This window comes from Salvelinus alpinus, chromosome 35, assembly GCF_045679555.1.
Source record: "Salvelinus alpinus chromosome 35, SLU_Salpinus.1, whole genome shotgun sequence".
NCBI lineage: Eukaryota > Metazoa > Chordata > Actinopteri > Salmoniformes > Salmonidae > Salvelinus > Salvelinus alpinus.
In genome coordinates, this window is record NC_092120.1 from 18778302 (window position 1) to 18804372 (window position 26071).

At 43.8% G+C, this 26071-nt stretch overlaps 2 protein-coding genes across 5 annotated transcripts in view; one reads left to right on the forward strand and one right to left on the reverse strand.

Annotated features, from left to right (window-relative positions):
- Nucleotides 1-225: 225 nt before the first annotated feature.
- LOC139564116 (threonylcarbamoyl-AMP synthase-like) lies at nt 226-4106 on the forward strand. Of its 4 annotated transcripts, none has more exons than XR_011672697.1 (7): nt 226-502; nt 1433-1628; nt 1908-2022; nt 2227-2346; nt 2839-2969; nt 3156-3745; nt 3959-4106. XR_011672697.1 is itself a non-coding variant. In XM_071383325.1 (6 exons), exons 1-6 carry the CDS (start codon nt 241-243, stop codon nt 3223-3225), a joined length of 894 nt encoding a protein of 297 aa, XP_071239426.1. In that variant the 5' UTR covers nt 226-240; the 3' UTR covers nt 3226-4106. The 4 variants fall into 4 exon arrangements, 1 of the variants encoding a protein (XP_071239426.1); XR_011672699.1 differs by having other exon boundaries at nt 235-502; nt 2839-3042; XM_071383325.1 differs by having other exon boundaries at nt 3156-4106.
- Nucleotides 4107-4953: 847 nt separating this feature from the next.
- Nucleotides 4954-26071, reverse strand: part of LOC139564115 (glycoprotein endo-alpha-1,2-mannosidase-like protein) — a 42162-nt gene continuing 21044 nt past the window's right edge. Inside the window, exons 3-4 of the mRNA XM_071383324.1 lie at nt 11118-11194; nt 4954-6673 (exon numbers count right to left, since the gene is read on the reverse strand). Coding sequence (XP_071239425.1) covers nt 6037-6673; nt 11118-11194 — 714 coding nt within the window. The 3' untranslated portion in view covers nt 4954-6036. The remainder of the gene's footprint in view (nt 6674-11117; nt 11195-26071) is intronic.

Genomic DNA, 26071 nt, shown 5'->3' on the forward strand with positions numbered 1-26071 from the left:
TTACACGTGATATAGTTGTACTAATTAGTAATTGATTGGAGGCATTGTACAAGTTGAATAACTGAAGTTATCCTTGTTCATTTGATGTAATGGGCATGTACCGTACTATTTTGTTATTAGTTTGGATGAATATCAGCCACTTGTTTTACAATTTACAAAGCACATTTTGACCTTGTTTATACTAATTTAACTGTAATTTTATAAACGTTTAGCAACGCTGTGTGCTTTCACTTTAAGGAAATGCGTGTCATTGTTTTGAAGGCGTTACCCGGAAGACGGTCAATGTTATTTCATCAGCCGACACAGCATGTAGCACCAACACTTTCTATGAATACCTTTAAGTTTAGTTCTTACTTCATGATATTAAGACGCGTTTATAAGTCAGCCTTAGCGACCCGAGACGGAAGAGCTAGGTGCAAAGAACTGATGACTAAAATGCTTCGCTTGTCACCGCAGTCCGTCATGAATGGACCATCTGCCCAGTGTGAGGAAAGACTGCAAGGTAGGTTCAATATGTCACCATTTAAACGCCAAAGTTCTACAATGAAAATATTGTAAGTTGAATAGAGGTCATGATTGTACATATGAGAAGCTAACTATCTTATTCTCATGGTTTCATCTAAGTGCACGTGTTACACCGTACCCAAACCGGTGTTGTGCCCCCCGCGTGAACGCGCACGCACTCAATTCTTTGCTGCGACTTGCTTGAACGCGCACGTACTCCATTCTTCATTGCTGCGACTTGCTTGCTTGTTGAGATTTCTGATCACGTTAGGCTGCGTTTCATTTTATTTTTTATCTCGGTTTGATCGCGGAGGAGGCACTAGTAATGTTTTCAGTTTTAGGTTTGGATATTTGTTTCAAGTGTATTAGTCTATAAATAAATCTCTTTGCCAAAGTTCGTCATCAAAATTAAGGAAATTAGAAGGGGGCAAGGCAAGGCCCTCTTCTAATTTTGAGTAATTGAATAACGTGTATGTTTAAATTTATTTTGCAACACGCGAGCGGTGTTGATGAGCATGTTAGGGCTCCCGAGTGGCGCAGCGGTCTAAGTCACCATCTCAGTGTAAGAGTCATCACTACAGTCCTTGGTTCGAATCCAGGCTGAATCACATCCGGCCTTGATTGGGAGTCCCATAGGGTGGCGCACAATTGGCCCAGCGTTGGCTGGGGTAGGCCGTCATTGTAAATAAGAATTTGTTCTTAACTGACTTGCCTGGTTAAATAAAGGTTACATTTAAACATATCTTTTTTTTATGTATTCTGCAATAAATAAATCTTAGACTTTTTGTCAAATGCTTTGCATTAGCCACGTTCTGTTGTGGGGGAGGTTGTTGAATGTCTACTCGTGATGACATGAGATCATACACCAATCAATGTAAGCTGTTTGCATAAGACCATTCATTCCTAATGGTTTGCTTTTGAAGTGTAGATGGTGCTGAAATCCTGAATTCAACAGTGAAGGCTCTGAAGGATGGGCAAGTTGTGGCTGTGCCAACGGACACAATATATGGGCTGGCTTGCTTGGCTCAGAATTCCAATGCCATCAAAAAGGTGTATGACATCAAAGGACGTAAGGGTCAGAAACCACTGGCCATTTGTGTTGGAGAAATCAAAGACATTTACAAGTAAGTGTGCATTGATGGTGTTCATATAATTGTTCTCGTGGCTCAATGTCTCAATGTCTTGCAACATGCCTGACTCACACTATAGAGCCAAGCTGAGCTGGACTGGCCTTGTTACGCATCCACCGTAGTTGATCAAATCTACCTTGCTGGAAAGGACCAAGTGAAAATGAAAGTATCGGTGCCAGCACAGTAAGGTTTGGGTCGGCCCTATAATGTGAAAAAGGCAATATTGCAACCTAGCCTAAATGTTCTATTTTGACCTTTTACTTATGGTGGCAGGTACTGTAAGGTGTCAGTCAAGGAAGAGCTGATAGGGGAACTGTTGCCTGGCCCTGTCACTCTGGTTCTGGAACGAGCTGAAGTACTCAACACTGACCTCAATCCCTTCACTCCGGTAAGACTTCCATAGACACGGACCATTACACAGACACGGACAATTCACTCCCCCTAAAAGATGACAAATTATACTATAATTCATAAACCACTTAATTTGTAAATGTGTGTTGCTTTTCTGCATGCTAGATTTTGGTCTGGCACTTAGTAAGTTATTTATTGCATGTATTGGGCTGTTGATGATGTGTTTACCTGTTCCTTCCAGTTAGTAGGAGTGCGCATCCCGGACCATGCCTTCATGAGACGCCTCTGCCAGATGTGTGGGGAACCTCTTGCCCTCACTAGCGCCAACATCAGCTCACACTCCAGCACTGTGGCTATACATGTATGTAGAGAGAACCCACCGTGTGTGTGTGTGAGAACCCACCGTGTGTGTGTGTGAGAACCCACCGTGTGTGTGTGTGTGAGAACCCACCGTGTGTGAACCCACCGTGTGTGTGTGTGTGAGAACCCACCGTGTGTGTGAGAACCCACCGTGTGTGTGTGTGTGTGTGAGAACCCACCGTGTGTGTGTGTGTGAGAACCCACCGTGTGTGTGTGTGTGAGAACCCACCGTGTGTGTGTGTGTGAGAACCCACCGTGTGTGAACCCACCGTGTGTGTGTGTGTGTGTGAGAACCCACCGTGTGTGTGAGAACCCACCGTGTGTGTGTGTGTGTGAGAACCCACCGTGTGTGTGAGAACTGTTTTTATAACATGAACTGGAGGGGAGGTGGGACTGCATCATCTACAACCAACCAAGTTTTGTCAGTGCATCATTTTTCACTGATGCTTAGAAGGGCTTTGGCACAATAGTTATACAGGAATTTTCTCCACAGGAGTTCCAGGATCTGTGGCCCCGGTTAGCAGTGGTGGTGGATGGCGGACCAATAGGAGACAAGAGTCGGTTGGGGTCAACAGTGGTCGACCTATCGGTGCTCGGCAAATACCGCATCATCAGACCTGGCTGGTGAGTAGTGATACTGGCATGCTCAGCAGATTACAGGCCACTGACAACTTGATTGAAATGTATTAATGTTCAGGTAATTCCGTTTTGTTAGTTTATCCAAGTTAAAAGTACATGAGCACATTTTGTGAGTAGTAGTTTAAACATACAGTATAGTGGAAGTGATAACCCCCTGCTCTTTTCTTTCAGTGCCTTCTCTTCCACCGTTGATGTGCTAGAGCACAAATATGGACTGTCAGAAGACACAGGGGATCAGTGAGGTTTGCCCCCTCCAAATTCATACCACATGCTGAAACGTACAACCAGCAAGAACTTGTGCTTACCGTGGCCAAATGCAACTCTGAATGATGGCAATGCCTGCAATGCTGAGGCGAGTGACGAAATCGAAATCGCTCATCTTTCTAAAGGAAGGACGGTCCTTTTGCACATTGCAGGCTATTGTGGAAAGCTCTGGGTTTCACTTAAGGGATTTGTTTCGTCTTTCTGGGTTATTAGTTGTCCAGGCATTCTTGTTTCTATGGGAAAACCCAGGGCACTTAACTCAGTCTTTGCTTTACAAATTGACTATTGTGTGGAAACTAGGTTGTTTTATTCAAGCATGCTTACACCCAACAGAAGACCCCACTCTTGCCTCCTCTCTAGTGGGTTAAAATGGCATACTTGGTACAGAGTAATGGTTGGAGTTCTACCCTGTTACTGTCATTTTGAGCTATGGCTAGGTTAAGCAAAGCTACTATTTAATTGAATCAAGCCTGTGTGTTTTATGAACTGATTCTGGAGTTTCAGGGATGTGAACATTGTTTAAATGCATTTTATTTTCATGGAGAATTTATTTAACATGGTTTGGAACCAATTTCAGACTAAGGCTGCATTTACACAGGCAGCCCAATTTTTATATATTTTTTCAACAAATTGGTCGTTTGACCAATCAGATCAGCTGTGAAAAGATCTGATGTGATTGGTCAGACCAATGGGTGGGGGAAAAATATTAGAATTGGGCTGCCTGTGTAAACGCAGCCTGTTAGCCGTGATCTAGTGTATTATTGCTTGACGGTTATGAGTACCTGATTACTGGTTTGTATAATGGACCAATGAGAGTATGTTGTTGAGAATAAATGGCATGCATTATGCTGATCATGATCGCTTGTGTTGGTTTTCTCTCCTCGCCTGTAGTACTGGGTTAATGTCAGTGTGGTGGATAAACTACTGCAGAAGCGCCCGTCAACAGAACTCTCAATTGCTTTTTTTGGTGTCTTCACACATGTTGGGAATGTAGATGGTCAGTATTCAGCAATGCATATACATTAAGGAGGTAGCCTAGAGGTTAAGAGCGTTGGGCCAGTAACCCGAGAGGTCGCTGTTTTGAAAACCCTGAGCCGGCAAGGTGGGAAAATCTGCTGTTCTGCCCTTGAGCAAGACAGTTAATCCCCAAAATCTACTGCTCCCTGGGTGCCGTTGATGTCGATTTAAGGCAGCCCCCTGGTACACTTCTGATTCAGAGGGGTTGGGTTAAATGTGGAAGACGAAATTTGGTTGAATGCATTTTGTTGTGCAACTTAGTAGGTGTCCCCTTTTCCCTTCCCCTGCTAGTTTGTTAGAGAATGATTAACAGTGGCTGCGTGGACTGCCAAGCTCGATCAGGTGACTTGAGTTAACTCGCAATGGCTCACAACACTGCAGCTGTAAGTCGTTTTTTTTTCTTCTCACAGAATGGATAGTCTTTGTTTTAAAGATAAGTCAGAGGGCACATCCTTTTATTCCTAAATTGTCTCTTTACATTTTAGTAATGGACAGCAAGATTTCAGTAAGCCTAGGTACAAATAGGTCATACACACTGAATTTATCATTCATATTCCAGTACCCAGCCTGGCCTGACTATACATTTACATTGCCTGCACACGAGAGTGACAGTTTATTTCTATAAAATGTCAAATTATTTTAACGGACAATGTCCCAACTGTAATGTTGAATGAATCTGAAAAACTTGTTTTGAACAGATTGCATTTATTAAAACTGGTAATTGTGCTCGACTTAAAATATGAAATTCGTTGAATGTAGTTTCTCTCTGGTGGTGTTGGTTGTTTTCTGTCTTCAGATAAACGGAAACTGCTGTGGACATGGCGTTTTCCTCTTGGCTGAGTTGGTCTGGCTGTAATCACATGCTCCGATACCCCAACATCTCTGTGAAACCACTTACTCTCCCTAGTGCACTGACATTAAACCATTTGGTGGTCAACCATGCCGTTTTCCCTTACACTTTGGTTTATATCGGTACCTAAGTTTCCTTCGGTACCGATCTAGGATCAGCTCCCCCAATCTAAACCTTAGCCATTAGTGGGGCAAATGTAAAACTGACCCAAGATCAACTTCTAGGGGGCAGCTTCACCCGACATCTTTGAGCTCCACATCCTTGTTAAGCCACACAGGAAATACCCCTTTACTTGGCACCGAGCACACTTGCTTTGAGTGAAGAGAAAAGACTATACTTAATGAAGAGGAAAAAATAATCATCCAGCTCCACTAGCCCTTTCTCTCTCCTGTTCTTTATTCTCTCATACTTTCCAACGAAGAGATGGCTTGGGGATGAAAGTCAAATCCTAGAAATGTCACCCGGTCTATTTTATTGGAATTATCATTTTAAAACTTAAAAGGATTGTGCAGACAGGAAAGTCATGCCAGGGTGCATTGTATCAAACAGATGGTTACATTGGGCAGTGGTTTGTCAAAGTAGGACAGAGTGTACTGTATATTGGACTATTGACGTGTCAATCCATGCTTGTAGCAGGGATGGGGTTTGTCTGGAGGTTATCAGTAGACAAAATCCAGGGCAGAGATATGGCAAGCAGGATGGGGAGCTTATTGTTGCACATAAGTGTCAACTGTAGAATATGCCAAATCTACCACATAATGCAATTTTTCGCCAACAAAAAAGTTAAATCAAGAGGATTTCTCCCTGTTCTCTTATTCTTTTTTCCGCCAGTCCAATTCCCACGCACTTGTCTCTCACACATTCATAAACCTCTACAGTCACTCATGCTTTTTCTCTCTCTTTCACACACACAGTGCCAGTTCACATAAGCCATGTCTCTTTCTCCTTGTTGAACTGCTCTGCCCACCTCCTGGTGAGCTCCAGGTAGTGTTCAGGTTGGTGCGGCTGGTAATCCAAATACAACCTGGTCACCGTCTTTTTTGGCACAGCCCTCTCGATCTGTGTGCCCTCGTGCCACTCGTTGAACGACGTTATAGTGACGATCTCGGGCCGCACGTTCAGCGCTGCCTGCAAGGCCGTCTCGTAGTAGCGGCCGTTGACGCGGTTGCGCGTGTTGTGGTTGTTCCATGGTCTGACCGCGGTGTCGATGTAGCCCGGCCCCGCGCTAGGTATAAATAACAGGTTGTTACCGTCGCAGAACGCCTTGACCGCGATCCAGTTCTGGTGGGACGAACCAAAAGAAAACCCGTTGGAGGCGAAGTACGTGTACATGCCATCGAAACCACCGGCAAGGATGTCGTGCTTGTGGCGCTCCTCCACAATGAGGGCGATGAAGACACTGTCGTACGCCGTGCCTCGCAGGCTGTGGGAGCCCGTGGGGTGGAGCAGGTCGGACCAGTTCTCGGGCGGCGTCAGATACGAGTCATAAATGTAGAACAGAGGCAGAATATTCCCCGTGCTAGAGGTGAACTTGTAGAAGGCTCCGTGGTCCCCGTACCTTCAAACACAAATAAATGGACAGGAGATTATTGGTACAGATTTGAATATTTGCATGGAAGAAATTACCTAAAAGTAACCTAATAAGATAGGAAGCACATTCTAGATTTATATACATGTTATCTAGCATTCAGGAGACGGCAGATGGAGCACGCCCCCATCCACATCGATGGGGCCGCATTGGAGAATGTTAAAAGCTTCAAGTTCCTCGGCATATAGATCACTGTGTGGTGAAGGTGCAACGCTGTCTCTTCAACCTCAGGAGGCTGAATAAATTTGACTTCGCCCCAAAGACCCTCACAAACTTTTACAGATGCACAATTGAGAGCATCCTGTCAGGCTGTATCACCGCCTGGTATGACAACTACACCGTCCGCAGCCCAACGCATCACCGGAACCACACTGCCTGCTCTTCAGGACATCTACAGCACCCGGTGTCACAGGAAGGCCAAGAAGATCATCAAGGACCTCAGCCACCGAGCCACGGCCTGTTCACCCTGCTACCATCTAGAAGGCGAGGTCAGTACAGGTGTGTCAAAGCTAGGACCGAGAGACTGAAAAACAGCTTCTATCTCAAGGCCATCAGACTGTTAAATAGCCATCACTAGCTAGACTCCGCCCAGTACCTGCCCTGAACTTATTACTGTCACTAGCAAACGGAACAAAATGGGAATAAACATGCCTGAATTTGTCCAATGGAAACTCTCGTTTGCAACTGTTAGACTAATGATTACAAACTATATCAGCTAGATGCAGGCAAGAGTGTGCAAGGCGGTCACTTTGATTACAAATTTGTCTCAACCTGTGTGCACCTACGTTGTAAACTTTCATTCAAAGGCTAGGTTGTAGCAACCTCATGATCCGTATAGGAAAAATCTGAGTGTAGTAGCCTAAACCTATCACTGTTACATTGAACTGGGTGAATGGAATATGAATGAGAGTCATCCAATAGCCTGTAATAGAAATAAGGCAATGCTCATGAAAAAATGGGATTTATAGGCGTCACTGGTCTATACATCCCATTGTGTGTGTGTGTGTGTGTGTGTGTGTGTGTGTGTGCGTACAGTGGAAGTCGGAAGTTTACATACACTTAGGTTGGAGTCATTAAAACTCGTTTTTCAACCACTCCACAAATTTCTTGTTAACGAACTATAGTTTTGGCAAGTCGGTTAGGACATTACTTTGTGCATGACAAGTAATTTTTCCGACAATTGTTTACAGACAGATTATTTCACTTATAATTCACTGTATCACAATTCCAGTGGGTCAGAAGTTTACATACACTGAGTTGACTGTGCCTTTTTAAACAGCTTGGAAAATTCCAGAAAATGATGTCATGGCTTTAGAAGCTTCTGATAGGCTAATTGACATAATTTGAGTCAATTGGAGGTGTACCTGTGGATGTATTTCAAGGCCTACCTTCAAACTCAGTGACGCTTTGCTTGACATCATTGGAAAATCAAAAGAAATCAGCCAAGACTTCAGAAAATAAATTGTAGACCTCCACAAGTCTGGTTCATCCTTGGGAGCAATTTCCAAATGCCTGAAGGTCCCATGTTCATCTGTACAAACAATAGTACCGCAAGTATAAACACCATGGGACAACGCAGCTGTCATACCGCTCAGGAAGGAGACGTGTTCTGTCTCCTAGAGATGAACGTACTTTGGTGCGAAAAGTGCAAATCAATCCCAGGACAACAGCAAAGGACCTAGTGAAGATGCTGGAGGAAACAGTTACAAAAGTATCTATATCCACAGTAAAACGAGTCCTATGTCGACATAACCTGAAAGGTCGCTCAGCAATGAAGAAGCCACTGCTCCAAAACCGCCATAAAAAAGCCAAACTACAGTTTACAACTGCACATGGGGACAAAGATCGTACTTTTTGGAGAAATGTCCTCTGTTCTGATTAAACAAAAATAGAACTGTTTGGCCATAATGACGATCGTTATGTTTGGAGGAAAAAGGGGGTGAAGCTCGGGGGTGGCAGCATCATGTTGTGGGGGTGCTTTGCTGCAGGAGGGACTGGTGCACTTCACAAAATAGATGGCACCATGAGAAAGGAAAATTAAAGCAACATTTCAAGACATCAGTCAGGAAGTTAAAGCTTGGTCGCAAATGGGGTTTCCAACTAGACAATGACCCCAAGCATGCTTCCAAAGTTGTGGCAAAATGGCTTAAGGACCACAAAGTCAAGGTATTGGAGTAGCCATCACAAAGCCCTGACCTCAGTCCTATAGAAATTTTGTGGGCAGAACTGAAAAAGCGTGTGCGAGCAAGGAGGCCTACAAACCTGACTCAGTTACACCAGCTCTGTCAGGAGTAATGGGCCAAAATTCACCCAAGTTATTGTGGGAAGCATGTGGAAGGCTAACCAAAACGTTAAACCCAAGTTAAACAATTTGAAGGCAATGCTATCAAATACTAATTGAGTGTATGTAAACTTCTGACCCACTGGGAATGTGATGAAAGAAATAAAAGCTGAAATAAATCCTCTCTACTATTATTCTGACATTTCACATTCTTAAAGCGGTGATCCTAACTGACCTAAGACAGGGAATTTGTACTAGGATTAAATGTCAGGAATTGTGAAACGTTTAAACTCAGTTTATTTGGCTACGGTGTATGTAAACTTCTGACTTCAACTCTGTGTATATACAGTATAACTCAGCAAAAAAAGAAATGTCCCTTTTTCAGGACCCTGTCTTTCAAAGATAATTTGTAAAAATCCAAATAACGTCACAGATCTTCATTGTAAACGGTTTAAACACTGTTTCCCATGCTTGTTCAATGAACCATAAACAATTCATGAACATGCACCTGTGGAACGGTCGTTAAGACACTAACAGCTTACAGACGGTAGGTAATTAAGGTCACAGTTATGAAAACTTAGGACACTAAAGAGGCCTTCCTACTGACTCTGAAAAACACCAAAAGAAAGATGCCCAGGGTCCCTGCTCATCTGCGTGAACGTGCCTTAGGCATGCTGCAAGGAGGCTTGAGGACTGCAGATGTGGCCAGGGCAATAAATTGCAATGTCCGTAATGTGAGACGCCTAAGACAGAGCTACAGGGAGAAAGGATGGACAGCTGATCGTCCTCGCAGTGGCACACCACGTGTAAGAACACTTGCACAGGATCGGTACATCCGAACATCACACCTGCGGGACAGGTACAGGATGGCAAGAACAACTGCCAGAGTTACACCAGGAACGCACAATCCTTCCATCAGTGCTCAGACTGTCCGCAATAGGCTGAGAGAGGCTGGACTGAGGGCTTGTAGGCCTGTTGTAAGGCAGGTCCTCACCAGACATCACCTGCAACAACGTCGCCTATGGGCACAAACCCACCGTCGCTGGACCAGACAGGACTGGCAAAAAGTACTCTTCACTGATGAGTCGCGGTTTTGTCTCACCAAGGGTGATGGTCGGATTCGCAGTTATTGTTGAAGGAATGAGCGTTACACCGAGGCCTGTACTCTGGAGCGGGATCGAGGTGGAGGGTCCATCATGGTCTGGGGCGGTGTGTCACAGCATCATCGGACTGAGCTTGTTGTCATTGCTGGCAATCTCAACGCTGTGCGTTACAGGGAAGACATCCTCCTCCCTCATGTGGTACCCTTCCTGCAGGCTCATCCTGACATGACCCTCCAGCATGACAATGCCACCAGCCATACTGCTCATTCTGTACGTGATTTCCTGCAAGACAGGAATGCCAGTGTTCTGCCATGGCCAGCGAAGAGCACCGATCTCAATCCCATTGAGCACATCTGGCACCTGTTGGATCAGAGGGTGAGGGCTAGGGCCATTCCCACCAGAAATGTCCGGGAACTTGCAGGTGCCTTGGTGGAAGAGTGGGGTAACATCTCACAGCAAGAACTGGCATGTTCATACAAATATTTACACATGTTAAGTTTGCTGAAAATAAACGCAGTTGACAGTGAGAGGTTTCTTTTCTTGCTGAGTATATATATGTGTGTGTGTGTGTGTGTGTGTGTGTGTGTGTGTGTGTGTGTGTGTGTGTGTGTGTGTGTGTGTGTGTGTGTGTGTGTGTGTGTGTGTGTGTGTGTGTGTGTGTGTGTGTGTGTGTGTGTGTGTGTGTGTGTGTGTGTGTGCGCATATATATATATTACACACACACTCCGACATTGCTCGTCCTAATATTTCTATATTTCTTAATTCCATCCTTTTACTTTTAGATTTGTGTGTATTGTTAGATATTACTGCACTGTTGGAGCTAGGAACACAAGCATTTTGCTACACCCGCAATAACATCTGCTAAACATGTGTATACAACCAATAGAATTTGATTTGAAGTGAACTGTGTCTCAGTCCTTTAAAAGGGTCTATGTTGTCTGAAAACTACTGTTTCAACAAGAAAGTTCAACAAGGTTTTACTTTGTGTCCACTTCAGTTTAAAGTTATTCTAAACAAAGACAACACCTACCTGTCGACGATATACTTGATGTTGTCATGGACACTGTGGTCACTCCGCCCTCTGTAAGGCTGGAGGTGAAATGCAACCTGGGAAGAAAATGAAGAACATCTTAGTCCACGGCTTTCCATTCATTGCATTGTTGTCACATATTTGTAAGTGCGTCTATGCAGCCAACCCAACCATCTAATGTGACGAGTTTGTATTGACTCAAACTCTAGAGAATATTCACATTTGGAAAGGTGACAGGAGCTGGGCTGTGTTCAGCTGCCCCTTGGGTCTAAATTGAGAGCTATTCAAAGCCTAAGGATGCAGGAGGAGCATGACAGCCATTATTATGCCGCCATTATATAAACAGTTGTTACAACAACAAGGAAATAGCTTCAATTGTTGTGTCCAAATACTGGTGGAGTCAACTAATAACATAATCTGACCAGTTTTCAGTTCTCCCAGGGTCTGCTCAGTGAGTTTAAACATGAAAAAGGGCAAGATGACATCAATCTGTAAGCATTTGAGAGAGGACATTAGTTCTGTATGTGAATCCGTGATAACAATGACGGAGAAATCAAATTATCTCGAAGGACAGTCGAGGTGGAACAATGTTGTTGTAGATGGAATTGCAGAATCTCCACATGACCTCAACGGAGTCTGAGGACAAAGTGAGTGAAATGATCTCGGAGAAACTGAAGATGGACCACAGGAAGATTGAGTTGGAGCACGCCAACGGGACTGGAAAACCCACCTCCAGCCCAGGTGACAGGCACAGGCCGATAGTCGTCAAGTTTCTGAGGTTCAAGGACAAGGTAGCGGTTCTGGAAAGAGCTATGAACTTGAGAGGAATGTACATCTTCCGTAACGAGGACTATCCTGAAACTGTGCACCTGAAGAGAAAATAACTTATCCCGGCCATGAAAGCTGCCAGAGTGCGTGGGGATATGCTTCCATCCAATATGACAGGCTCATTGTTCACCCTACCTCCAAAAAGCCTGTAAGGGATGAGAGAGCCAAGCCTATGGATTTGTAGCTTCAACTTACACACAAACACACTTACACACACCAACTGATTAATGGACTGCTAAGTGTATGTTGTTGTTTTTCTCTTTCTTTGTTCTTTTCCATATTGTGTCTATCTCTGAGAAGCTACCCAGGAAAGGGCTGAAAATAGCCCATATTAATATATGTAGCCTCAGAAATATGGTTCGTGAAATCAATAACGTGCTAACATCAGATAACGTTCATATATTAGCCATTTCTGAGACTCACTTAGAAAATTGCTTTGATATGATACAGCAGTAGCCGCAGTACAAGGCTATAACATCTATAGAAAAGACAGGAATGCTTATGGTGGAGGTGTTGCTATATATAGTACCAGTCATAAGTTTGGATACAGGGTTTTTCTTTATTTTTATTATTCTCTATATTGTAGAATACTAGTGAAGACATCAAAACTATGAAATAACATGTGACATCATGAAGTAACCAAAAAAGTGTTAAACAAATCAAATATATTTTTGATTCTTCAAAGTAGCCACCCTTTGCCTTGATGACAGCTTTGCACACTCTTGGCATTCTCACAACCAGCTTCATGAGGTAGTCACCTGGAATGCTTTTCCAACAGTCTGGAATGAGTTCCCACATATGCTTAGCACTTGTTGGCTGCTTTTCCTTCACTCTGCGGGTGATTGTGGAGGCCAGGTCATCTGATGCAGCCTTCCATCCTTCTTGGTCAATTAGCCCTTACACCGCCTGATAGTTCCACTAAGTGCAAACCAGATGGGATGTCGTATCGGTGCAGAATGCTGTGGTAGCCATGCTGGTTAAGTGTGCCTTGAATTCTAAATAATTCACTGACAGTGTCACCAGCAAAGCACCGCCACACCATCGCACCTCCTCCTCCATGCTTCACGGTGGGAACCACACATGCAGAGGTCATCCGTTCACCTACTCTGTGTCTCAAAGACACAAAGACACGGCGGTTGGAACCAAAAATCTCAAATTTGGACTCCTCAGACCAAAGGACAGATTTCCACCGGTCTAATGTCCATTGCTCGTGTTTCTTGGCCCAAGCAATCTCTTCTTCTTATTGGTGTCCTTTAGTAGTGGTTTCTTTGCAGCAATCCGACCATGAAGGCCTGATTCACGCAGCCTCCTCTGAACAGTTGATATTGAGATCTGTCTGTTTACTTGAACTCTGTGAAACATTTATTTTGGCTGCAATCTAAGGTGCAATTAATTGCCGATTGAGGCTGGTAACTCTAATGAACTTATCCTCTGCAGCAGAGGAAACTCTGGGTCTTCCTTTCCTGTGGCGGTCCTCATGAGAGCTAGTTTCATCATAGCTCTTGTTTGTTTTTGCAACTGCACTTGAAGAAACGTTCAAATTTTCTGGATTGACTGACCTTCACATCTTAAAATAATGATGGACTGTCATTTATCTTTGCTTATTTGAGCTGTTCTTGCCATAATATGGACTTGGTCTTTTACCAAAGAGGGCTATCTTCAAGACAAAGGAGATGATTGTGAACTACAGGAAAAGGAGGACCGAGCATGCCCCCATTCTCATCGACGGGGCTGTAGCGGAGAAGGTTGAGAGCTTCAAGTTCCTTGGTGTCTACATCACCAACAAACTAACATGGTCCAAGCACACCAAGACACCCGTGAAGAGGGCACGACAAAACCTATTCCCCCTCAGGAGACTGAAAATATTTGGCATGGGTCCTCAGGTCCTCAAAAGGTTCCTCAGCTTCACCATTGAGAGCATCCTGACTGGTTGCACCACTGCCTGGTATGGCAATTGCTTCAGCCTCCGACCGCAAGGCACTACAGAGGGTAGTGCGTATGGCCCAGTACATCACTGGGGCAAAGCTTCCTGCCATCCAGGACCTCTATACCAGGCGGTGTCAGAGGAAGGCCCTAAAAAGTGTCAAAGACTCCAGCCACACTAGTCATAGACTGTTCTTTCTGCTACCGCACGGCAAGCGGTACCAGAGCACCAAGTCTAGGTCCAAGAGGCTTCTAAACAGCTTCTACCCCCAAGCCATAAGACTCCTGAAAATCAAATCAAATGGCTACCCAGACTATTTGCATTGCATCCCTCCCCCCAACTGCCACTCTCTGTTGTTATCATCTATGCATAGTCATTTTATTACCTCAATTACCTCGACTAACCGGTGCCCCCGCACAATGACCCTGTACCGGTACACCCCTATATATAGTATTGTTATTTTACTGCTGCTCTTTAATTACTTGTTACTTTTATTTCTTATTCTTATTTGTACTGCATTGTTGGTTAGGCGCTCGTAAGTAAGCATTTCACTGTAAGGTCTACACCTGTTGTATTCGGCGCATGTGGCTAATAAAATTTGATTTTATTCTGTATACCACCCCTACCTTGTCACAACACAACTGATTGGCTCAAACGCATGAAGAAGGAAAATTCCATAAATTATCATTTACATTTAAGTCATTTAGCAGACGCTCTTATCCAGAGCGACTTACAAATTGGAAAGTTCATACATATTCATCCTGGTTCCCCCGTGGGGAATGAACCCACAACCCTGGCGTTGCAAGCGCCATGCTCTACCAACTGAGCCACACGGGACCTTTTAACAAGGCACACCCGTTAATTGAAATGCATTCCAGGTGACTACCTCATGAAGCTGGTTGAGAGAATGCCAAGAGTATGCAAAGCCATCACCAAGGCAAACGGTGGCTACTTTGAAGAATCTCAAATATAAAATATATTTGGATTTGTTTTACACTTTTTTGGTTACTATGTAACGTTTGTGGTCTGAAGATGAGGAATCATCGGACCAAAGCGCAGCGTGGTAAGTGTTCGTTGATTTATTAAAACAGAACACTAAACAAAATAACAAAGAGAATGAAACGAAACAGTCCTGTCTGGTACAAAGACAGAAAACAACTACCCACAAAACACAGGTGGGAAAAGGCTACCTAAGTATGGTTCTCAATCAGAGACAACGATAGACAGCTGCCTCTGATTGAGAACCACACCCGGCCAAACACACAGAAATAGAAAACATAGAACACAAAACATAGAATGCCCACCCCAACTCACGCCCTGACCAACCAAAATAGAGACATAAAAAGGATCTCTAAGGTCAGGGCGTGACATACTACATGATTCCATATGTGTTATTTCATAGTTTTGATGTCTTCACTATTATTCTACAATGTATAAAATAGTAAAAAAGAAATAAAACCCTGGAATGAGTAGGTGTTTCCAAACTTTTGACTGGTACTGTATATTCAGAGCCATATCCCAGTAATGCTTAGAGAAGATCTCATGTCAAGTGTTATTGAAGTAGTGTGGCTACAGGGTCACCTGCCTCATCTAAAGCCTATTATTTTGATTTGTTGCTATAAGCCACCAAGTGCTAACAGTCAGTATCTAAATAATATGTGTGAAATGCTTGATAGTGTATTTGATGTAAACAGAGAGGTCTACTTTCTTTGGAACTTGAATATTGACTGGTTTTCATCAAGCTGTCCACTCAAGGGGAAGCTTCCAGTGCCTGTAATCTGGTTCAGGTTATTAATCAATTTACCAGGGTGTTTACAAGCACTACAGGAACAAGATCATTCACATGTATTGATCAAATGTTTACTAATACTGTAGAACTCTTCACTAAAGCTGTATCCGTACCCATTGGATGCAGTGATCACAATATAGTGGCTATATCTAGGAGAACCAAGGTTCCAAAAGCTGGGCCTAAAATAGTGTATAAGAGATCATACAAAAGTTTTTGCTGTAACTCTTATGTGGATGATGTAAAAATATTTGTTTGTCTGAACTGATTAATGAGGAGCATCCAGATGCTGCACTTGATGAATTTATGAAACTGCTTCTTCCAATTATTGATAAACATGCACCTGTTAAGAAACTGACTGTTAGAGCTGTTAAGTCGCAATGGATTGATGAGGAAATGAGAAACTGTATGGTTGAAAGAGATTAGGCAAAAAGAGTGGCTAATAAGTCTGGCTGCACATCTGACTGGCTGACTTACTGCAATTTGAAAAATGATGTGACTAAACTTAACAAAAAGAATAAGAAACTGTATTATGAAGCCAAGATCGATGATATAAAGAATGATGGGAAAAAAACTTTGGCGTACTTTAAATTAAATTATTGGCAGAAAGACAAATTCAACTCCATCTTTCATTGAAGCAGATGACTTATTCATCACAAAACCATTTGACGTTGCCAATTATTTTCATGATTAATTGGCAAAGTGGCCAAACTTAAGCAGGATATGTCAACAACGAACAGTGAGCCATCATATTCATGCATTAAAAAACTAATAATGAAAGAAAAGCATTGAAATTTTGAATTGTGTATAGTTCGTGTGTGACAGGTGGAAACATTTTTAGCGCTGAATAATGACAAACGTCTTGGCATTGACAATTTAGATTTGAAGGCTACTGAAGATGATAGATGACTCTATGGCCACTCCTATCTGTCATATCTTTAATCTGAGTCTAGAGGAAGGTGTTTGTCCTCAGGCTTGGAGGGAAGAGAAAGTCATTCCACTACCCAAGAGTGGTAAAGCAGCCTTTACTGGTTCTAAAAATTGTGTTGGACCAAATAATATTTCCATTTCTTTTTAGACAAATTGACAACAGACGTTCAGTATGCTTATAGAGATAGGCACTCAACATGTACTGCACTGATGCAAATGACTGATGATTGGTTGAACGAAATGGATAATAAGAAGATTGTGGGAGCTGTACTGTTAGATTTCAGTGAAGTCTTTGATATTATTGACCATAACCTGTTGTTGAGAGAACTTATGGCTTTTCTTTTTTTTTCAATTTAAAGTTTTATTAAGTTTTCAAACAACCAACCAAACACATTCCACATTCACAGATGTGACAGACTTAAAAAAAAAAAAAAATTATAATTAAAAAAATAAATAAAAATGTTATATATATATATATACATATATACATACCTACATATACATACATACACACATACACACAAATAATAATTATAACAAAATTTAAAATGTAGAACTTGCAGCAGCACTATCAAGGTTCTTATTTGCTATTTCCAGCCTTAGCTGAGATGACGAGCCAATGATTAGTTTTTAGATTTTACAGCACCTTACACAACACGCATCTGCTCACCTCCCCGATCCCCCCATTCACTCTGTCCAATTTGAGATATAGTGGAGTAGTGGAGACCAGAGTCTATCAAACTTGGGCTGTCTCTTGTGGAGGTCATAAGTGAGCTTTTCAAGAGGGAGAAAGTCAACAATCTGGTCAATCCACATTTTAAATGTAGGAGAGGTACTAGAGGCCCACAATAGAAGGATACATTTCTTAGCAAAGTATGTAATGGTCATGAGCAAATTTTCTCTGTCAGGATCAAGAACAAAGTCCTGCTGGGCATTAAGAAGATAGAGACACGGGGTCATATCAAACTGTACATCTAGTATTTTCTGTGCAGCAGTATGTATAGATTGCCAAAATCTGGCAATCTCTCTACAGCTCCAAAATACATGCATATAGGTTCCACTTTCAGAGGTACATCTTTTACAGTTAGGAGAAATGTCTGTTTTCATTTTATGGAGTCTCAAGGGAGTGTAATAAAATTTGTACAAAAATTTGTAATTCGATTCTTTCATTTTTACATTAGTAGAGGAGCAGTATACCCTGTCGCAAACCTCCGCCCATAACTCATCACTGATAGTCAGACCAAGGTCCTTTTCCCAGATTATTTTCAAAGGAGTAAAGGAGGAGCCTCCTTTCTCAGAAAGGAGTCTATAGATATAGGATATTTTGCCTTTAATGGATTGTGCTGTGACAAGAAGGGTTTCAACTTCGTTCAACTGAGTTCTAAACCTCCTCTTGGAAGTAAATGAGGAGATGACATGTCTAATTTGAAGATGTTTTAAAAAAATGGGATCTTGGCACATTGAATTCACTGCAGAGCTCTTGAAAGGATTTCAGTGTAGTGGTCTTCTGATGAAATAGGTCTGAAAAGGTCCTGATTCCTAGAGTATGCCAAAGATTAAAGTTGGCATCCCTCAGGGCTTTTGGCAAGTCTGGGTTGCCTACTATAGGCGAGTGAGAGCATATTTGGGAGGAGATGCCCAGGTATTTCTTACAGTCCCTCCACGCTAGTAGGGTGCTGTAAATCACAAATGTTTTGGCTATGTTGCCCACTTCACTAAAGTTATTAATGAATATAGTTGAGCTTAGTGGCAATGAACCACAGGATTGGGCTTCTATCTGGATCCACGTTGACTCTTGTCTGTTTGTGATCCATGTTAGCATGTTGCGGATTTGGGCAGACCAGTAGTACAATTGAAGGGAGGGAAGGGCAAGACCGCCCTTAGATTCAGGTTTCGATAGAGTGGAGAGCTTGATCCTAGGTTTTTTATTGCCCCATATAAATTTGGTGATGCTTTGGTTAATTGTTTTGAAAAAGGAAGCTGGGAGATAGCATGGCAGCATCTGAAATAAATAGTTCAGTCTAGGGAGGATGTTCATACGGATTACATTAATTCTTCCTACTAAGCTAATTGGGAGGGAGATCCAGGTTTGGAGGTTGTTTTTGATTCGATCCATTTTACATTACATTTACATTTAAGTCATTTAGCAGACGCTCTTATCCAGAGCGACTTACAAATTGGTGCATTCACCTTATGATATCCAGTGGAACAACCACTTTACAATAGTGCATCTAACTCTTTTAAGGGGGGGGGGGGGGTTAGAAGGATTACTTTATCCTATCCTAGGTATTCCTTAAAGAGGTGGGGTTTCAGGTGTCTCCGGAAGGTGGTGATTGACTCCGCTGACCTGGCGTCGTGAGGGAGTTTGTTCCACCATTGGGGTGCCAGAGCAGCGAACAGTTTTGACTGGGCTGAGCGGGAACTGTACTTCCTCAGAGGTAGGGAGGCGAGCAGGCCAGAGGTGGATGAACGCAGTGCCCTTGTTTGGGTGTAGGGCCTGATCAGAGCCTGAAGGTACGGAGGTGCCGTTCCCCTCACAGCTCCGTAGGCAAGCACCATGGTCTTGTAGCGGATGCGAGCTTCAACTGGAAGCCAGTGGAGAGAGCGGAGGAGCGGGGTGACGTGAGAGAACTTGGGAAAGTTGAACACCAGACGGGCTGCGGCGTTCTGGATGAGTTGTAGGGGTTTAATGGCACAGGCAGGGAGCCCAGCCAACAGCGAGTTGCAGTAATCCAGACGGGAGATGACAAGTGCCTGGATTAGGACCTGCGCCGCTTCCTGCGTGAGGCAGGGTCGTACTCTGCGAATGTTGTAGAGCATGAACCTACAGGAACGAGTCACCGCCTTGATGTTAGTTGAGAACGACAGGGTGTTGTCCAGGATCACGCCAAGGTTCTTAGCACTCTGGGAGGAGGACACAATGGAGTTGTCAACCGTGATGGCGAGATCATGGAACGGGCAGTCCTTCCCCGGGAGGAAGAGCAGCTCCGTCTTGCCGAGGTTCAGCTTGAGGTGGTGATCCGTCATCCACACTGATATGTCTACCAGACATGCAGAGATGCGATTCACCACCTGGTTATCAGAGGGGGGAAAGGAGAAGATTAATTGTGTGTCGTCTGCATAGCAATGATAGGAGAGACCATGTGAGGATATGACAGAGCCAAGTGACTTGGTGTATAGCGAGAATAGGAGATGGCCTAGAACAGAGCCCTGGGGGACACCAGTGGTGAGAGCACGTGGTGCGGAGACAGATTCTCGCCACGCCACCTGGTAGGAGCGACCTGTCAGGTAGGACGCAATCCAAGCGTGGAAGATAATTCTCCTTGAAAAGCCTATTCAGATCTGGTGTTATGAATATCCCAAGGTATTGAAACCCCTGTGTCTTCCATTGGAATGGGCATAGTGTCTTCATAGAACTGGTGAGTGTAATATTGAGAGGGCAGACAGTGGATTTGTTAAAATTTATCTTATAACCTGAAAACGTGCCATACTGAGCAATTGTGTCTAAAATGGGAGGAAGGGATTTCTCAGGGTTGGATATGTAGAGCAAGACATCATCCGCGTAAAGCGAAATCTTGTGCTGCAGGCCGCCTGCAGGAACACCTGTAATACTTGGATTGCTCCTTATCAACTCTGCCAGAGGCTCCGCCCCCAACAAGTAGAGCAGGGGGGATAGCGAGCACCCTTGTCTTGTGCCCCGTCCCAAAGGGAATCTGTCAGAGTTCAGTCCGTTAGTAGTCACCATGGCATTTGGATGAGAGTATAGTGATTTGATCCATTTAATAAAGTTTGGGCCCATATTGAACTTTTCTAAGACTGAGAACAAAAAGCTCCACTCCATCCTGTCGAACGCCTTCTCAGCATCCAGTGAAGCCAGCAGGACAGGGGTCTTCTGTGCGTTTACTTGATCAATAATATCAAAAAGACGGCGAATGTTATCAGAAGAGTATCTGTCTCTAATAAATCCAGTTTGGTCCGCTTTTATTATTTTGGGAAGAAGAGTGTTTAGTCTTTTGGCCAGCAATTTGGTAATTATTTTGTAGTCGAAATCCAACAAGCTTATGGGCCGGAAGGAGGAGCAGGATAGGGGGTCCTTGTCTTTTTTGAGCAACACTGTAATGCGAGCTGTGCGCATTGAGTCTGGGAGAACTCAGTTTTTGCAAAAATCCTCCAGCATTGGCATGAAAATAGGGCTAAGCTGGGGCCAAAAAGCTTTGTAGAACTCTCTGGGGAATCCATCTGGGCCTGGGGACTTGTTAGGTGGCATGGAGGTAATTGCCTCCAGGATCTCCTCAGGAGTGAAGGGGGAGTTGAGATCTTCTTGGTCAGTCTCTGATAGTTTAGGTAGCGAGATTCCCTCTAGGAAGGAGTGGAGTTCTGCTTCCGTGTGTTTTCTCTCAGAGGTATATAGTTTGCAGTAAAAATCATGAAAAGTTAAATTGATCTTTTTTGGGTCATATGTGACCTCGTCCTCTGCTGTTCGGATAGCCATAATTGTACGCTCTGACTGCTCTTTTTTTAATTGATAAGCAAGCAATCTACTAGGCCTATTGCTATACTCATGGTATTTCTGTTTAGTAAAGAAAACTTTTTTTTTAATCTCCCGAGTATAGTCCAAATTCAGTTTGGCTTTGGCTGCTTTAAGTTGACTCCAGGAGGTGCTGTCTGTGGATTGTTTATGTACTTTTTCACAGCGTTCCAGCTCCCTCTCCAGATCTAGCCTGTGTGCTTCCATTGCTTTTTTCTTAGAGGAAGCATATGCAATTAGATGACCTCTTAGTGTGGCTTTAGCAGCGTCCCACATTGTGGCCGGAGAAACAGGAGAATCTTTGTTGTCTTGTGTGTAGTTGTCTATCCATGTAGTTACCAATGTATGGAATGCTTCGTTTGATAGCATGGAGGTGTTGAATTTCCAGCTCTTTGACCTCGGGATGTTTTTGCAGAGGTCAAAGCGGAGGTGGACAAAGGCGTGATCCGAAAGCGCTATGGGTCCGATTCTACCCGTGGCTGAATTTATGAAACTCTTTGGGATAAAAATGTAATCTATACGGGAGTAGGTGTTATGGACATTAGAGTAGTATGTATAGTCCATAGATGAGCTATTAGTCTCTCTCCAGATATCTATCAGTCCCATCTCTTTAGTAAGAGAGTTCAACATCTTTGCAGATCTAGGATTTGTGGTGGGGACTTGAGATGATTTGTCTAGGGTTGGGTTCAGGGTACAATTAAAATCTCCGGCCAACACTCCAAAGGAAACACAATGCTCATTGAACAGGGTTATCATTTTCGACATAAAAGCAGGAGTATCTGTGTTAGGGGCGTATATGTTTAAGAGAGTAATTGGTTGCCCATACAGTGACCCAGTTATCAAAATAAATCTCCCCTCCGGATCAGATATGTTTTTGTCAATTATGAATGGAACATTCTTATGGATAAGTATGGCTGTGCCTCTACTGTTGGATTTGAAAGATGAGAAATACACCTGTCCCACCCAAGCTCTGCGGAGTTTGGCATGTTCAGCATCACAGAGGTGTGTCTCTTGCAATAGCGCGATGTCTGCTTTTTCCTTTTTTAGAGCACATAGTATCTTTTTCCGTTTTATTGCATGACCTAGACCATGGCAGTTCCATGTCAATAGATTTAAGGTACTAGTCATCGTCATCGAACAGTAATCGAACTTTAGTGCAAGTCATCTCTGGGTAAAGGTGGATAGTAGTTACAGCTGCGTTCACATAAAAGGAAAATAAATGGTTTACATAAAATAACAGTCTCTGAACACCCCAGCCGAGTTCCCAAACAACTCGACATATCCCGTTGGATCTATTACCTCCCCGCTCAGTCACAATTCTGTGTTCCCACAACAACAACAAAAAAACCGGGAACAGTTAGCAACGCACAACGTCTCCCCCTCCCCACCAAAGAAATCCCTCATCCTCTCCGCCCCGCATTGGGTAAATGACAACGTAGCCCCCGTCCAGACCACATTAAAAATGGGAGAAAATAAAATCAATAGCCCAGCCTACATATAGTAGGCCTAGGTTATAATATGGAGCCTATCCCTCTCAGCTAAAGGAACATAAATATAGATTAGACGGCTATAATGACATTTAGCAGGGCGGGTGGGTCTTTGGATATCGGCTATATGTTGTCTTACCTCCTTTAGTAATAATAGTAATCGCATTTAGTCATTGGTCCATTTCTCATTGACCGGGGTTGTCTTTCAAAAAACGTTTTGCCTCTTCGGGAGTTTTGAAGTGTCGCAGGGCTCCTTGGTAAAGAATCCTGAGCTCGTTTGGGTATTTGAATCCCCTAAAGATGCCTCGGTCAATGGAGCATTTCTTCACCTCGTCAAACTCTCGGCGCTTTCGGCGTATTCCAGCTGACAGGTCCTGGAGCAAGATGAGTTTGGCGTTTCCCACTGTAATGGTGTTGGTTTTCGCCGCCTGTAGGACTCGTTCCTTGTCGGTGAATCTCAAGAAACGTATGGTGATTGGGCGCGGTGGTTGTCTGGCTGCTGGTGGGGGCCTCAGTGCTCGGTGAGCTCTCTCTCGAGTTCTATGGGTCTGTCGGTGGACAGGTGGAGCCACTCGGGAAGTTTGTCTTGCAGGTAGCGGATCAGTGGCATGTTTCCCTCTTCTTTTTCGCCCAGATTTAATAGAACACAATTATTCCTTCGCCCCCTGTTTTCCAGGTCCTCTGTTTTCTCTTCCAGCTGCTCTATTTTTTTTTTAGCATATGCTATTGTTTCCATGGCGTCTGTCAATAAGTTTTCCGTGGATAGGATTCGCCTCTCTGCCTCGTCCAGGCGCCCCGCGTTTATGGTTATCTTGTTGTTTATGTCAGGCAAAGCATTTTCCAGGATTGTCACCTTGCCCCCTATCGCACTGAGCTGAGCGTTAATGGCATCTAGTTTAGTGTTGAGTTCTGTACGTTGGGATCTCAGCTCAGAAAAGATGTCTTCGACAGAGTGCGAGGTTGGCCTTCGTTGGGCCTCGGGGGGGAACGGGTCCTCTTGCTCCTGGCTAATGGCGCTAGCTTTTTCTGAAGCTAGCTGCTTCTTGGAGGCTTTTTCCGTCGCTAGTGCTCGAGTCCGGGTAAAAATGTCACCTGTAGTGTCGCCTTTTGTAGCCGCCATGACTTTTTGACTAAAGCTAAATGAGTTTAAACTTGAAGTGGAGGTAAGATTAGGAATTGGAAACTACTTGTGCGGAGCTCCTAGTTCATGCGGCCATCTCGTTCAGGGGTCACGTGATCCCTCAGAACTTATGGCTTTTCAACCTCTGCCATATTGTGAATTCAGAGACATCTATCTAATGAAACTCAGAGGGTTTTCTTAAATAGAAGCTTCTCTAGCTTCTCTAATGTAAGGTGTGTTGTACCGCAGGGCAGTTCTCCTGGCCCCCTACTTGTTTATATTTTTACCAATGACATGCCACTGACATTAAACAAAGCCTGTGTGTCCATGTATGCTGATGATTCAACCATATACATGTCAGCAACCACGGCTAATGAAGTCACTGAAACCCTTAACAAGGAGTTGCAGTCGGTTTTGGAATGGGTCGCCAGTAATAAATGGGTCCTGATCATCTCTAAAACTAAGAGCATTGTATTTAGTACAAATCATTCCCTAAGCTCTAGACCTAAGCTGAATCTGGTAATGAATGTTGTGGCTGTTTGACACGTTAAGGAGACTAAATTACTTGGTGTTACCTAAGATTACAAACTGTCGTGGTCAAAACATATAGGTTCAATGGTTGTAAAGATGGGGAGAGGTCTGTCTGTGATAAAGAGATGTTCTGCTTTTTTGACACCACATAACACAAAGCAAGTCCTGCAGGCCATAGCTTTGTCTTATCTTGATTATTGTCCAGCCATGTGGTCAAGTGCTGCTAAGAAAGACCTAGTTAAGCTGCAGCTGGTCCAGACAGAGCGGCACGTCTTGCTCCTCATTGTAATCAGAGGGCAAATATAAATACTATGCATGCCAGTCTCTCATGGCTAAGAGTTGAGGAGAGACTGATTGCATCACTTCTTGTTTTTATAAGAAACATTAATGTGTTGAAAATTCCAAATTGTTTGCATAGTCAACTCACGCACAGCTCTGACACACACACTTACCCCACAAGACATGCCACCAGGTTTTTTTTCACAATCCCCAAATCCAGAACAAATTCATGAAAGTGTACAGTATTCCGGCGCCGACCAAGATGGCCGCCTCGCTTCGCGTTCCTTGGAAAATATGCAGTATTTTGTTTTTTTATGTGTTATTCCTTACATTGGTACCCCAGGTAATCTTAGGTTTCATTACATACAGTCGGGAGGAACTACTGAATATAAGATTAACGTCAACTCACCATCGTTCCTACCAGGAATATGACTTTCCCGAAACGGATCCAGTGTTTTGCCTTCCACCCAATACAATGGATCTGATCCCAGCCGGCGACCCTATGCGACGCCGTAAAAGGGGCAAACGTAGCGGTCTCCTGGTCAGGCTTCGGAGACGGGCACATTGCGCTCCACTCCCTAGCATACTACTCGCCAATGTCCAGTCTCTTGACAATAAGGTTGATGAAATCCGAGCACGGCTAACATTCCAGAGAGACATCAGGGATTGTAACGTTCTCTGCTTCACGGAAACATGGCTAACTCAAGAGACGCTAACGGAGTCGGTGCACCCAGCTGGTTTCTTCACGCACCGCGCCGACAGAAACATACATCTTTCTGGTAAGAAGAGGGGCGGGGGTGTATGCCTTATGATTAACGAGACGTGGTGTGATCATAACAACATACAGGAACTCAAGTCATTCTGTTCACCTGATCTAGAACTCCTCACAATCAAATGTCGACCTCATTATCTACCAAGGGAATTCTCTTCGATTATAATCACAGCCGTATATATTCCCCCCCAAGCAGACACATCGATGGCCCTGAACGAACTTTATCTGACTCTTTGTAAACTGGAAACCACACACCCTGAGGCTGCATTCATCGTAGCTGGGGATTTTAACAAGGCTAATCTAAAAACAAAACTCCCTAAATTCTATCAGCATATCGATTGTGCTACCAGGGCTGGTAAAACCTTGGATCATTGTTATACTAACTTCCGCGACGCATATACTAACTTCCCTCGCAAGGCTGCAGGCCCAGAAGGCATTCCCAGCCGCGTCCTCAGAGCATGCGCAGACCAGCTGGCTGGTGTGTTTACGGACATATTCAATCAATCCTTATCCCAGTCTGCTGTTCCCACATGCTTCAAGAGGGCCACCATTGTTCCTGTTCCCAAGAAAGCTAAGGTAACTGAGCTAAACGACTACCGCCCCGTAGCACTCACTTCCGTCATCATGAAGTGCTTTGAGAGACTAGTCAAGGACCATATCACCTCCACCCTACTGGACACCCTAGACCCACTCCAATTTGCTTACCGACCCAATAGGTCCACAGACGACGCAATCGCAACCACACTGCACACTGCCCTAACCCATCTGG

Coding starts and splice junctions, on each gene's coding strand:
- LOC139564116 (XM_071383325.1), top strand. CDS start 241: ATGCGTGTCATTGTTTTGAAGGCGTTACCCGGAAGACGGTCAATGTTA. Junction 1,629..1,907: donor GAAATCAAAGACATTTACAA/GTAAGTGTGCAT, acceptor TTATGGTGGCAG/GTACTGTAAGGTGTCAGTCA. Junction 2,023..2,226: donor ACCTCAATCCCTTCACTCCG/GTAAGACTTCCA, acceptor TGTTCCTTCCAG/TTAGTAGGAGTGCGCATCCC.